General features: G+C 39.5%; 1 protein-coding gene across 1 annotated transcript in view; it reads left to right on the top strand.

The window, feature by feature from the left end:
- Positions 1–1,569: 1,569 nt before the first annotated feature.
- The window catches only part of LOC122810100 (interleukin-17C-like), a 36,603-nt gene continuing 23,091 nt past the window's right edge, over positions 1,570–15,081 (top strand). The window contains exon 1 of the mRNA XM_044081576.1: positions 1,570–1,749. Coding sequence (XP_043937511.1) covers positions 1,570–1,749 — 180 coding nt within the window. The remainder of the gene's footprint in view (positions 1,750–15,081) is intronic.

The following is a 15,081-nucleotide window of genomic DNA, read 5'->3' as shown; positions in this document are numbered from 1 at the left end:
TCATGAGATGGACTCAAAGAAGTTAACATTTAAGCTATAACACTTAAGCTATTTGCTTATAGTAGGAATCTGCTTGGCACAAGGCCATCATTTTGTGATAGAAACTATGACAAACAAAAACTTTGAAGGCTGGCATGAGATGGCAATGAAATATAAGAAAAGAAAATTAAGATTTTAAGTTTAAAAAAAAAATCTCCAGACTGGAAAACTGATGTAGAGATGAAGACAGTCTAAAGCTTCAAATGAATGGAAAACCTAGGGACATTGAGTGTATGTCAGAACTCTTTTGCCAGGGAATGGAACTGGATAGTTACAAATCTGCAGTGCATTATCGGAGTAAGGGACAAGACTTGTATCTGGGAATGTTTTGTGTGCCAAGCAATTCTAGTACCAGAGCATTAGTCCTGACTGTTCCTACAGCTAGTATCAGAAAAAAAATCCAGAATTTACAGGTTGTTTTGTTTATGAACTAAAAAGCCCTTTTAAACTTGGAATGTATTCACCCGCATGATTCTTAAATGTGGTATTTAACTAAGTCAGCTCATTCAATATCAGCTTCTTTATGAAGCTTTAGGAAGAAACTGGATGCAGTTTGTTTACACAGTTTCTTCAAAGCTGAATAAAGACATTTTGGACTGAATTTTAAAGTGATTGTCTTGCTTTTATTCATTTTTGTATCATGGCATATGCCCTCTAGCAACTGCATGGTTGGATGTTGAAGGGTATCTAGTAAAAAAAATGACTAAAACTGTATAACGCTTGTAGCTGCTGAATTCTAGATCCTGGTTTATTTTTTCCATGTCAGCTTATAGTAGTTGATCACCTCTAGAAGACACGGACCCAAGGCATATGAATTTGGGCACCTGTAGCCTCCAAGGCCTATTTGTTGTAACAAATTTAGATGGATCAGTTTTCAGAGATAATTTAGATGGAGCAGTTTTCAGAGATGCAATTAGGAATGACAGGTTAAAAAATGATTTGGGAGAAAACTAAAACCATCAAACAATGACCTCATGATAATGTGATTCCAAAATATTAGTAATGAAGTCAACCAAGATAAGTAGATGTCTTTGCCTTCTGAAAAAGAGAAACATAGAAAGTACAGTGTGTAAGTAAACTTAGCATAACAGTACATGTTTGAATGATCACTGCTGCAGTAGCCTTAGCTATATGGGTTACATCCTGCTAAGGATATAAAAGCTGGCCAGCTTCCAAAGCTTCAGGGCACCTTCCAGATGCCCAAACTGTCAGGCAGCACGAGTTGAGCTGACTAGAAGACAAGTTTGGGTGCCAAGCCTTTCAGAGCTTTACTGCCAAAAGAGAGAGGGAAGCTGAGCCCTGAAAGGACAATACTTGAAAGAACAACAAATAAGCAACAACACTCTGGCAATAACAGCACACCAAAAAATAAGGTGGATGGAGGGAAGGAGTGGCTACTGCAGCAGTAATCATTCAAACATCTGTTATGGTAAGTTTAGTTACACAACTGTACTATGTCTATCATAGTGATCACCGTTGCAGTAGCCTTAGCTATTTGCGTAGAATACCCTACTTTAGTACATCTAAGGGATGAAAGGAGAAGAGTCCAGGAGCCCCTGGAGAACGATCGATTTAAAGCCTCTAGACCTTGAGAAGGAATCAAGCTTGGAGTGCTTTGTAAAAGTATGTGCAGAGGACCAAGTTTCAGCTTCTAGAATACATTTAGTATCTAACTCTTTCCAAAAAGCCAAAGATGAAGCCAAGGTCCTAGTAAAGTAGACCTTAACCCTGCTTGGCAAAATTTTGTTGTGGTGAGTATAAAAAAAGGTAATAGCATTAGACAGCCATTTGGAAATAGTCCATATTCACACAGGTTGTCCCTTTCTCTTACTTTCACAAGAAAAGAACAGCAAATCTGAAGAGCTGAATGATTTAGTTCTGTCAAGGTAGTATCTCAGTTGTCTGTGGACATCCAAGGTATGGAGTATCCTTTCTCCTTCATTGTTAAGATCAGTAAACAAAATGGGGGATAGGATAGTTCAGCTTAAAGTAAACTCAGATACCACTTTAGCATAAAGGACAGATTAGTTCTCAAAAAACTTTGACTTTTTGGAAAATGAGGTAGGGTTGACTCACCATAACAGCTTGCAACTCAGATACCCATCTTGCAGAGGTCAGAGCAATCAATAAAACTGTTTTCCATGTAAAGAAATTCAAGTCAGCCAGATTAGCTGGTTCAAATGGATCAAATGTTAGCTTCTCTAACTCAAAATTAAGATCCCAAGAAGGGGCCACTGGTATTCTTGGAGGCCTGTCAAGTAAAACCCCTTTCAAAAAATTTGACATGAGAAAGCCTTGAAAGAGGAGGATCCATGGGCAGACATGCTAAAATCACCAGTAAAAGAACATTGATGGAGGACTAAGAAAGGTCATAGGAAACACAAATTTTGTAAAACCAACTAGAAAACCTTTTCCATTTGCTAATATGTGATTTTCTAGTAGCAGGCTTTCTTGCCTCCATTAGTACCTGCTTCACATCTTCAGTAAACTGATGCTTAAAGGAAAATAAGCCCCTATCATCCAGGCAGTCAGTTGAAATTGATTGTGGTTGGGCCCTGATCTTGTGTGAGTACATCCATTATGTGATGAAGTTCTTGGTAATTGCTCCTGGCCATTACCAAAAGAAGGGAGAACCATTGTTACCTGCACCAGAAAGACCATAGTGATCTTGGAGGATTCCTTCTGAATCTTCAGAAGTACCCTGACTATCAGTGAAAATGGTAGAAAAGTATATAGGAACATACCTGTCAAAGAAAAAGAGAAAGTAATTTGCCTTCCAGGCCTTTCACTATGGAGTCCTGGAGCAGAATCTTGCCAGATGATTATTTAGAGAAGTAAATGGGTTTACCAGAAGAACTCTCCACAGGTGGATCAAATCTTGGAAGATCCCGTGATTTAGTTTCCACTCGTGAGGGTCTGCCTTATCCTGTTCAGGTTGTTTATCACACATTGTTGCTCTGATGGAATGAAGGATGCCTGTAGAATGAGAATGTGCTGTGAAGTTATATTCCAATCTAACATGAATAGTCTGCACAGGGTGGTACAACCTGATTCCCCCCACTTGAAGATGCACCACATAACTGTGGTATTGTCTGAAAGAACTTGAAGAGGTCCCGGGGACCAAACATGATTCAGAGAATTGAGTCCCTTGATCAGGGCAAGCATCTCTTTTATATTTATGTGCTTGCATCTGACCTAGGTATCCCACACACCCTGCAGTATTATCCCTCCTGAAACTGCTCTCCAAGCAAAGTCCAAGATGTCTGAAATGACTGACTGCTTTGGAAACAGGGAGGAATAAGGTGAGACCCAAATTTAGGGATATTTGCTGTCTCCACCAAGTATTTTTTTCTATTAACAAACTCCAGCACTGAGATTTGAAAAGCTGAGGGATGTTGATGCTGGGACCAAAGAAAATTCAGATACCACTGTATCTTTCTCATGGAGAGTCTTGCCAGGGTTATTGTGAGAATCATAGATGCCAAGATACACAAATTCCTGAGATATTCCCTAGCAGTGACTGAAGTCTGAGTGGAAAACCTTAGAAATAGATGTGTTATTTCCTGTAGAAGAAAAGCTCTTTGAACTGAGGTATCTAACTAACACCCCAGGAGCACAATCTGTACAAAGGTTCAAAAAGGACTTTTGAATGCTCTCTTGGAATCTTGGCTTGTTTAAGAGATCTTTCACCTTAGTGAGAGATTCCTGACACTATGAAAAAAGACTCTGCAAACAAACAAGTCATCTAAATATGGAAAAAAGAAAATGGATACCCTATAAGCTGCTATGAGCTATAATTGGAGCTAGACAATTTGTGAACACTCTTTGTTCAGTGGCTAGCACAAAGGATAAAGTAGAGAACACACAAATTGATCCAGACACACAAACCCTAGGAAATGCCTGAAGTTTGGATGAAAAGGAATAAGATGATGAACATCTTTTAAACTTAGAGTTATCAGGAAACTTGAATGAGGAAAAAGGTAACAAATTGTGAAGTGACATAAATTTGAAATTAAGCACTATCACAAACAAGCCTAAGAAGGTTGTGCGTTAGGCCAAACAAGCCTAAGAAGGTTGTGCGTTAGGCCCGGCAAGCCAGCACGTAAAACTCTACTGCCAATCATTAGCGGACCGGAGTTCCGCTGTGGCGACCCCTAACCGGGAAAAGCTGAAAGACACAAACGAACAAGCCTAAGAAGAAAGATCCAGAACAGGTCTCTAAGCATCGTCTTTCTCAGGCACTAAAACAGCCTTGAACAAAATCCTTTCCCAACCTGGGAATGAGGAATATGGCCCAATCACTCCCTGGAACAGCATGTAATTAAGAACAGGTGGAAATTAAAGAGTCAGATCTGGTGGGTGAGGAATAACCTCCTAGCAAGGAGGAAGATTCTCTCATTGACATCTATAACTTTAAATGAATAATCTTCAGAACTCATTTGTCTGAAACTATCAGTTGCCAAAAAGAAAAATGGAGATTAAGACTTTCTGCAAGACAAAACAGATTGCTGGGGTGTGAGGGGGAGCAATGTCTCTTTAAAAGCTAAACTGATTAGTTGGACTGTTCGGTTTTGGGAGTTCCTGAATTTGTTTTTGGAACACCCTTACTGTTATGGCAAAATTGGATGAGGGGTTACAGAATACCTTAGAAAATTGCAAAAAGGAGACTAGAAAATTTTAAATATTCCCTGCTGTAATTTACCCCTTTCATGACAATTTATGATTGCCTCTGCAGCAAAGTAACCAAAAAGTGAATCTTCATCAAAAACAGAAAATAAAATCTCATTCACATCCTCCTAGGAGGTTCTGAGAATGCTGCCAGGCAAGCCTCCTCAAAATTGTACCAGAGGCCATAGCCCTGGAAGAATATCAACTGAGTGACACACACACACACACACAGGATTGTGGGAGGAAACTGGAGTTCCCGGAGGAAACCTATGCGAACGCAGGGAGAACATGCATACTCTGCACAGAAGGCACCCCAGCTGAGAATCAAACCAGAGAACCTCTAGCTGTGAGGCCACAATGTTAACCACTGCACCACTGCGCCACCTACTTGACTTTTAGTCGGCTCAGTTCAAGCTGCCTAATAATTTAAGTATGTGGGAGGTACCCTGAAGCTCTAAAATCTGGCCAGTTTTTATATCCTTGGCTGGATGTAATCCATATAGCTAAGGCTATTGGAGCAGTGATCAACATGACGAAGATCTTCAGATTTCTTTAGGTGTAATTATGCTAACTGTTGTAAGCTATGACACTAATGAGTTCAGGTATGCCAAAAAGAAAATGGGTTAGTCAGATAGGGTTTGATCAGTGCCTGAATATGTGCCTAATTTGGTGACAATTATACAGTTTTATTTATTGCCACATCATAGGTTCATAGGTTCATAGGTTCATACTAGGCTATCTGCCCAAGGGCATTTATAAGCCTAGCCCATAGTTATGTGGCTTTCGCCACCCCTTTAGTTTGAATAAAAACTATGCCTATCATTTTGCTGTGCCTGTCAAGCAGTGACACTGAAGTAATCCCTGGAAAATTGGTGTTGTGGGGGCTCGAACCATGAATGCCTGCTCTACAGCCAACATCTCTACCGCTACGCTCATTCCAAGTTAATCACTTCTAAGGTATACAACATTATGAATCAATTATTCAGAATAGGGAAGGAGATGGTTTATTTATACCTCTGAGAGGGCTGGAATGCCACAGTTATGCTCCATGGTCTGTGATTCAGTTTTGTTGAACTTACTGCATGTGCTACCTGTATTTTTCTGCCATGTTGTTTGGCACTGTCTTCGCTACTGCTAGGGCAGGTTTACCAAATCAACAATTCAGTGATGATAGTGCCATTTAAAAGGTATGGGTTGAAATTAGTATCTCCAAGTGTCATGAATAAGTGAAGGTAGACAGATTGGTTCAGCTTAGACTCTTTTGTATTGCACAATGTTATTTTTATGTCATACAATATCAGTTAGTTCTTTAATTTAAAGAATTTAATTTAATTTTAAATGAATTTAATTTAATTTAATTTAATCACAGATTTCATGAATGTTACAGGCTGGGCACGCACAATAAAGTGAAAAATGCATGCAAATTACATCTCATTCACCTCCTGACACGTTATCAAGGAAGGATGTACAATGCAAGTGAATTCAAAAGTAAGACTATTATTCATTCATGAAAATTATGTAGTTGTATTCAAATTTAAAAGTGTAAGCTATTATTGGATTATGCAATACATGAGTAGGGAAAATCCAATGGAAAAAAAATAACTGTACTTATGTCACCACCTGAGGGAGAGATAAAGCATGTTTCATAGTAATAGAAAAAGGGTTGTTCTATGAATGTGCTGAAATGACATTAGAAACCTACGTTTTGGCCTGAAACTGAGTAAATAAAGTAGGCCAGGAATTTAGCAACATGTGCTGATACATGTGTCAGAGAAAGACTGCGCAACAGGAAGCATGTTATACTAATTTACTATAACTGACTCACATAACAGGGACAAAGGTATTGGGCCTGATTACTCAACTTCAGGAATCCAGTCGAAAACAGAGGTGGCTCGGTGCACTCTATGGGAATTTTACCACAGAGTTAAACAAATGGAATAAGATTTATGAAACAAGGCCATGCAAGCTAGCATTTCAGGAAAATTGGATCAAAAAATCAGAAGTGCAGTTGTTTTATTGTCAAAAGCAACCATAATCTTACAACGAGGCAAAGCACCTAGGTCATTACAGTATCTTGCAAAGACAAATGTTTTCAGTCACATATTCTTGTTCAGTACCAACTTTCTTGAAATAATTAATTTGCAGCACATTGCACTGCTTTGCTGCTTTTCCTCATTTTATGTTCCTTAGCTGTAGCATTTAGTCCCAATTCAATAATGATGCATCTGTAAAGTATCTAAGTATCTACTGTACGAAGAATTGACAGAACTAATACAAAGAAAGTACATAGCTAAGTAGAAGCACTTTGGAGGGCAGAAAAGGATATGTGAGCAGGTTTTAAATGTATAGCTCTCTAAGCAGGAAGTGTTTTTGCCTGCAGTATAAAGTTGTACTGGCTATGAGCACACATAATCCTGCACAAAGACAGAGGGTATATTTTCACTTGGAAAAACAGTGTGACAAAGGGCAAAGCTGGAGACCAAAAATAGAGCCCCCAAAAAAAAAAAAAAAAACAGAAGGAAAGGTAGGTATGGTAGCACTACAAAAAAATATATAGTATTACAAAACTGTAGAATGGATTGATTCTGGATGAAATGCCTTAAGAGATCAGCAATTAATTTCTTAGCTCTGCAACATTGTGACAAAATATAATAAGTTACTGCCCACCACAACCATATGTTTGTCTCAGATACGTTATGAAGCAACATTTTGCGCTTAGATAGCGGAAAAGGAAAAAAAAATGATGTATTCAGACTCCTTAGATCAGCATGTTGATCTATGAAATTACTCTATTGAAATATGGAGTTTATGATTCACATGCTTGTTATTTTAAGAATTGACAATAGTTTGTCAGATTTTCCTTTCATATAGTAAATTGTGGAAGACAAAGTCCTCTGAACCAGCCTGCTTAACTGCTTAGCAAATGAAACAAATAAATAGGTAGTCTGGTTGTTAGTAGTTGTCTGAAATAAGAAGCAACACCGTTTATTAGACATTCCTGTGCTGGCACTTTATGCTTTCTTTGTCTTTGTCTGTTTTTTTTTTAATATAAAATGAAGTTTTGTGCTTATGATAAGGAGTTTAGCTCAGGAAACAGTATCCACGTGTTTTTCAAAAGACTGAAAATATTCATTGAAGAAAACAATAAATTCTGTATAAAATTGTCCATGACACATACATGATTTTTTCATATTTTTACCATGATGAATTCATCACCTGGGTATAAGAACCAGGACATGAATGAAAGGAATTGTACAAGGAGCAGAGGAGACAATGGAAATATAAGTTTCCATACTGGGCAATGGTTAGTGCAGTATAGTGTCATGACAAAACTCACTGGCTAATTAAGATCCCCCTTTCTTTGTTCATTCACTCATTAAGTAATTAATTCATTCATTCTTTTCATATTAATTTTTCTGAAATAAACATTTCCATCTTCATTTTCATAATATTAATTAATAGCATTAATGGTGAAGAGATCCTTTTAAAGAAGGATCCATCAAACAGAAGGTTTGTTTCAGAGATATTTTGGAAAGAGACTTACTCTAATAGTTTTCTCCATTTTAGTAGCGGCCACCCATTCAAACAAAAGTGGGCAGTAGTAAAAGGCCAATTTATTAAGGCTGCCTGCATGGCCACTTTGTTTGACTCTTTTATTAACGAGTGCTATAAATTGGAGGGAATGTTTTTAAAATGTGGTTGCCCCCAATATCTAGTTAGAGAAATTATGTTGGAAGTCCAGAGAAAGAGAGAACTGTAAACTGAAAGTTCAACTGCTGAATCCTACACTAAGGCACTGTACGAGTACATCCACTCGTGCATGAATCGTGTCATCCCAAATAGAACCAAGATGCTGTCCTCCAAAAAAAAGGAAGCCAATCTGGTGGTCCCCTGCCATAAACAAACTTTACAACAAAAGGAAGAAACTGTTGCAGAAAAGAAGAAAATCCCAGGATGCAAAAAACTCTCTTACCAGCCTCAGTAAGAAGCTGAGATCCCTCATAAAATACTCCAAAGCTAGTTATGAAAATAAAATTGTCAAAGATTCCAAAGACAACCACAAGGCATTCTATAACTATGTCAAGAATCTGAATGGCAGTGCTCAGATCTGCTCTGAGCTACAACAGAATGGCATTAAATATACTGATCCCAAGGATATTGTCAATATCCTGGCAGATCGATTTGGTGCCAACTTCACTCCCCTCTCACCCCCTAAAGGGCCCATCTCAATACTGAAAGATTGCCAAATTCTGGTAATAATGGCCACGCAGGTAAAAACTGCACTCTCCAAAGCTAAGAATACAGCATCCATGGGACCAGACGACATCCCGGGCTGTGTACTACATGAACTACAAAATGAACTGGCACCTCACCTAAGTGTCATGTATAATCATAGCCTCACCTCAGGCTTCATGCCCATTGAGTGGCGCACAGCTACAGCTATCCCACTCCACAAGGGGGCATCCAACTTGGATCCTGGGAACTACTGCCACATCAGTCTGACGAGCCTGATCTGCAAGGCCATGGAATGTATTGTCATAGAACTTATAAACAAAGACTTTGGCAACCTTCAAATACTGGACCCCACCCAGTTTGGGTTTGTGAAGGGCCGATCTTGTCTCCTGAACCTGATTGACTTCTTTGAATCAGTCTCCAGAGCTGTGGACGAGGGTAAGGGGGTCCACACAGCCTATCTGGACCTCGCCAAGGCTTTCGGCACCATCCCCCACTCTGGAATCATAGATAAACTTACTAAGCTGGGCATTAATCCCTACGTCACTCGATGGGTTGCCAACTGGCTTACTGACAGAACCCACACTGTAAAAGTAGCCTACTCCAAATCCAGCTCCAGACAAGTGACAAGTGGAGTACCTCAGGGTTCAGTCCTGGGACCATTCTTGTTTGGCATCTACTTCTCTGAAGTACAGGCCAACACTAAGGAACTCTGGCTAACAGTTTGCAGATGACTGCAAACTAGGAGCCATTACTGAATTCCCAAATGATGTGGATATTTTACAAAAGGGCCTTACAGAAACAGATGCTTGGTGCCAGAGCCATGGGTTCAAGCTCAATGCCAAGAAATGTATTGTTATCCCCTTTGGGAAAAAACATGTACCCATGAATTACCACATAGGTGGCAGTACACTAAACACTGAAAGTGTGATAAGAGACTTAGGGACACAGGTGGACAGTGGTCTCTCCTTTGATAACCACATCGCCACAACAGTCAGGAAATCCTTCTATGTGGCTCACCTCATCACTAAGGGCTTTTCATCCAGAAAAAAGGAGGTCATTGTCCCACTGTACTCATCCCTCATTAGACCCATTATAGAATACAAAGCCTCATTTGGTATGTACCTCTCAAGACATCTGCAGCAACTGGAAAGGCTGCAGAAATACCTCACTAAAAGAATCGCAGGCCTAAAGCAGATGCCCTCTGCTGACCGTCTAAAAAAACTCCAGCGATACTCTGTTGCATATCATCTACTCAGAGGTGATCTCTGTTTAACATACAAGGCCATGTAAACCCAGAGCTGTTGGACATGCTACACTTAAAGAAATCCCAATCCCTCAGAGCCACACGCTCCAGGGATCTAAACCTTGTCATCACAATGAACAAAACATGTTGGAGGGATAGGTTTCTGACCCAGAGACTCCCCAGACTCTGGAACAGACTGCCCATATATGTCAAGCAGAGCACCTCTTTGGCCGTCTTCAAAAGGAACCTTGACGATTGGATGGGAGATAGGAAATTCACCCAAAGGATCACATCAGGAGTCCAGGGAAGTAAATATTGTGGGAAGAAATAGCCAGGGAATTGTTATGGCTAGGCTTGTTTAAGCCCTAGGGCTGATAGCCTAGTACTAACCTATGAACCTATGAACCTATGGGCATTTTTCCCCTATTTTAGTTGGATGGTCAGAGAGTCTTGGAAATGATGACCCCTCTTATGTATTTGAGGTTGGGATGGGGATGGGTTCCAAAGAAAATGAAGATGGAAATGTTTTAGGAACAAATACTTGGATAGGAACTGATAGCATGAATGTCAAGAGTTCCTTCATTACTACTTTTAGCACTGAAAGCAACTTAGTGAAAGATATCCAACTAAAATCTGGGATATTATAAGTTGCGATAAAACCTTGAGAGGTCTTGTAGGACAAAGACCCCTTATAGTGTATAAAAGGGGCTGTAATTTCAAGAATATTTCTGAAAATCATAAGAAACAGAGATGGATAGGACATATGTTTAAATGTGGAACACGTTTGTTTTGTTCATACATTTTGGATACTAGTGAGGTAAAAATAAATTGACAGAAATTTAAAATTTATGGCAAGTTCTCTTGTGACACCCAAAGGGTGGTGTATTGTGCCCTATGCTGTCAGTGTGACTGTTATTATATAGTGAAAAATAGAATAGAAATTAAAAAACAGGATAAGTGAGCATATGAGGGATCTTAGGAGTAAAAAAGAAACAAACACACTTGTTAAGCATAGTGACAAATACCCAGGGCTTTCAATTAAGTTTGTGATTATGGAAGCCTCGGAGTTGAATGAAAGAGGGGGAGCTTGGCCATTATTATTAGAGAAATGTGAGCTTGCCTGGCAGATTCATCTGAATGCAAGATACTGGCCGGGCTTGAATGCGAATGTGTTAATTGTAGTGTATTGAAATTAAAAGCACAGAGGAGATGATTTTAATTTAAGTAATTGACTTTCTTGGAGAGTTTGGGTTCCTTTAAGGGTGTGTGTCTTTTGTAAATGAATTAGTCTGTGATATAACGCTTTACTGTAAATTAAGAAAATAATGGGGCTGTTGGTTGTCTGATGAAGTTCTTATTACAAATTTGTGGGAAGGAAAGTGCTTACATTAATGTTTTTATTGTATATTTCTACAAGTGAAAATTTTTATAAATTAAATGCATTTCAGCTTTATTCCGACCATTTGTGACTGGATATTACTTTCCAAGTTGTTTGGTTGGTTCTTCGACTTCTACAGTTTGTCAGATAGCTTCTTCTGTTGTTTAATAACAGGCAATGAAGAAGTATGTCATCTCTCAGGTTGATGAACTCTCGCATACATTTCAACCACTTAGTGCAAGAAATCTGTACAAAGCCAAAAGTGATGGGGGAACAATAGCCCAAAAATAGACACAGATTTTAAATATTCCTTTTATAAACTTAGAAAGTTGCTATAATTACAGGTTTTGTGTTAGCATGCATTTTTCTGAAGGATATGAAGTCTGAAACTCAAATGCCTGTCATTATTTAGTGACTTCAATCCCTAGAGGCTTGCCAGAAAAGCAGAAATTGTATAAGGGACAAAGCAGAAATATGAGGCAATAATCTGAACATTCTGTGAAAATCTAGACAGTTGAGAGGTATGTGTGTAGAGCTGTTGTACTTTGTGAACAGCATAAGAATATAATATGAAGAAAGTAGTTATGTTTTTAATAGCAGGACAGTTCTGTGTGATATTGCAATGGACATTGTCATTTAACAGTCTGGTGTGCTTGGATAAAAGCTTAGGGTGTGTAAGGGCTTTTTCTAGTTGTAAACTCTACATGCAGATGGAGTGAGAGTTGGGTGAAGAGTTATACTCGAGTATTTGTAAGGAGGGATGGCAAAAGTGTTGTACAGTAACAAATAACAGATTTAGTTTAAGAGAACATAACTTGTAAGCTTTTTTTTTTCTTTTGCATCCCCACAAGATGGAGCCCGATGGCTCCTCTACCTGCACCCAGTTGGCCTATTCATTCCATGGTCAAAGGCACCAGGGTTTTCCAGGTAGACTTGCACCCAATTGGCCTATTCATTCCATGGTCAAAGGCGCTGCAGACCTGCACTCAATTGGCCCATTCATTTTGTGGTCACTGGAGCCAGGGATTTACAGCAGATGTGCACTCATTTGCCTATTCATTTTATGGTCACGGGAGCCAGGGATTTCCTGGCAGACCTGCATCCAATTGGTTCATTCATTCTGTGGTCATAGGAGCCAGGGATTTCTAGGCAGACTAGTCCCTTCTGGGCCATGCATTTCTTCCCAGGAATCTATGACTTTAACTTCCCACAGGACAAGTCGTGTAGTAGAGAGAAAGCCAACTTTGTTGGTCCTTCTGGATAGCCTACCCTTTTTTCTGGTGGATGACTCCCTCCCCTATAGTAGCTCTTCTGAGATCTGCTATTACTGCCCTCAATGGGGGGAGTATGCCTTGGCATGCTGATTTTTCCTCAGTTCACAGTGTGGCTTGCCTGTAGCAGCATGGGCTTCACGGACTCATGTCCCATGGGGTAGGTACCGAGTGCTTCCCTTAGGTGTCACCCATATGGCGAGCAAGTAGCTGCTTACTCCCATCCTCCCTTACCAATACCTACAGGACCCTGTTCTGCTACTCAAACACTGGTCTCCTGCAACATAGTCAGGGCTTTATCCCTGTATGTCACAGAGTGGCTACTAGTAAGCAGTTTTTCATAAAAAGGCAGATAGTTTACTGAAATCTGATTGTAATGATTTTTGGATTACTTGACTTTTTATCTGCATTAAGTCGCAGAAGGTCATTATCATGCTGAATGTACTGTCAAAGACCAGACTGAAGAACTGAGAAAGAAAAACAGTACTGATACAGTTTGTGGTTAGCCAGTGGAAACACATACTAATTAAGGCAAACATAAAATAAAGCAAGCAAAATGGTGATAGTTCAATTAAAAAGTTATTTGTCTTTACATTAGCAGCAGTACTGTCTCTGAAGCTTGAATTGGAGGTATAGTGGTGTAGATCAATTTTGATATGTTTGGGAAAGATAGCTAGCTGTGAGATCTTTCATTACTTTGCCTATCCTCTATGGATATACTTTTAGACTGCTTTGCCTTTGGACAAACTTTTGTGGTACAGTGCTGAACTTGAGTGAACTTTCTGATTCTTTCATATCAGCATGCTTTTTTTTTCTTTTTAATTTGTCATGTACCTGCTGACCATTAAATCAAGTAGCCATCAGGGTTTCTGTTGGTCCTGTGACTTTTACCCCCACTCCAATTAGACAACAGCATTTTGCAATGTCATTCTGCAGGCACATGCTCACTTATGAATATCACTAGTTCCAGCCACCTCTCAACTGTCCCTGATTTTAACTCTAATTTTAGCTCTGTCCCTCTTAATCCCTCCTAAAACTAGTGACTTTTGGAGGAAAGGCGGTGATTAATGAATAATGACAATAATTAAGCGTTATGGACTTCTTTTACTTCACAAAATGTATATAAATTAATATGTTCCGATTCTGTCAATGTCTCAAGCTAATAGTACTAATATTTTAAAAGTGTCCCTGATTGTCCCTGGTTTCTTCTGGATTTGTCCCTGATTCTGTTGAAATTTGTCCCTGATTGGTTAAGAGCTACGTGTGCACAAGTGCACATTCAAACCCTTTGTACAGTCTGTCATGATTCTCAGTGTCCACTGGGTATTAGCAATGCAACAGATTAAGCTACTTTCTTCTCCCCAAAATGGGTGACTTTGTTGGTCACTCACTGCCATCCTCCCCTGCTGACTGCTCCAGTGCCCAGGTCACTCATCAGCCTAGACCATGTGGGCCACAATCAGGGGAAGTTCACACTACATCATGTAGGTGGCATAAGTGCATGTCACCAAAATCCTCAGATAAAGTGGTCTACTTTCTAGGAATTTTTCCACACTATATGCAAAGCAATAGGCTCATAGGTAAGCACTAGGCTAGCTGCCCTTGGGGGCCATTTTAAGCCTAGCCAATTTGAGAATCAAACCCTCTACCTCATGTCTGTGAGATAAACACCTCAAATGTTGTCAACCCGCAACTCAAGGGACAAGCAGAGTTCTTGATGAGATTTGAATTCATGACCCTAGGTTTACTAGACCAGTGCACTAACCCTCGCACTACAAAGCCATATACAGGCTACATTGGGATTTGAGTCTACACATAGGCAAACAGCATTCACTTGCCATACTTGTAACTAGTTGGGCTAAGGGACATCAAATATCTCTTGGATATTCCCTGCAGATAGTTTATCTTCATCCATAGTGTTTCTTGTTTTCCTGTTGGTCTCTACTGAACTAATTTTATTCCCTGCCCAACAATAGCCTCAGCCAGCTAGTTCTACCTGCTTTTGGAATTTGTTAAATTTCAGCTCATGACCAATCCAGCCAAAGATAGGATGCTTTTGTATATCCGTACCTTTTCAGGACTATATTATGCCACTGCCCTTTCTTTTCATACATTCATACATAAGTACGTGGCTAACTGCTTTTCTGGGTTATTTTAAGCCTAGCCAGTTTTCATTTTGGAGCTCAAATTAGCCCGTCCCATTTGGAGTTAGAGTAGCCTTACCCATTCAATGGTTGATAATTATA

The sequence above is a fragment of the Protopterus annectens genome, chromosome 8.part1 (assembly GCF_019279795.1).
Source record: "Protopterus annectens isolate FY-2018-M chromosome 8.part1, PAN1.0, whole genome shotgun sequence".
Lineage (NCBI taxonomy): Eukaryota > Metazoa > Chordata > Ceratodontiformes > Protopteridae > Protopterus > Protopterus annectens.
Note: the sequence above shows the minus strand (reverse complement) of the source record. Positions and strands in the feature narration are given on the sequence as shown.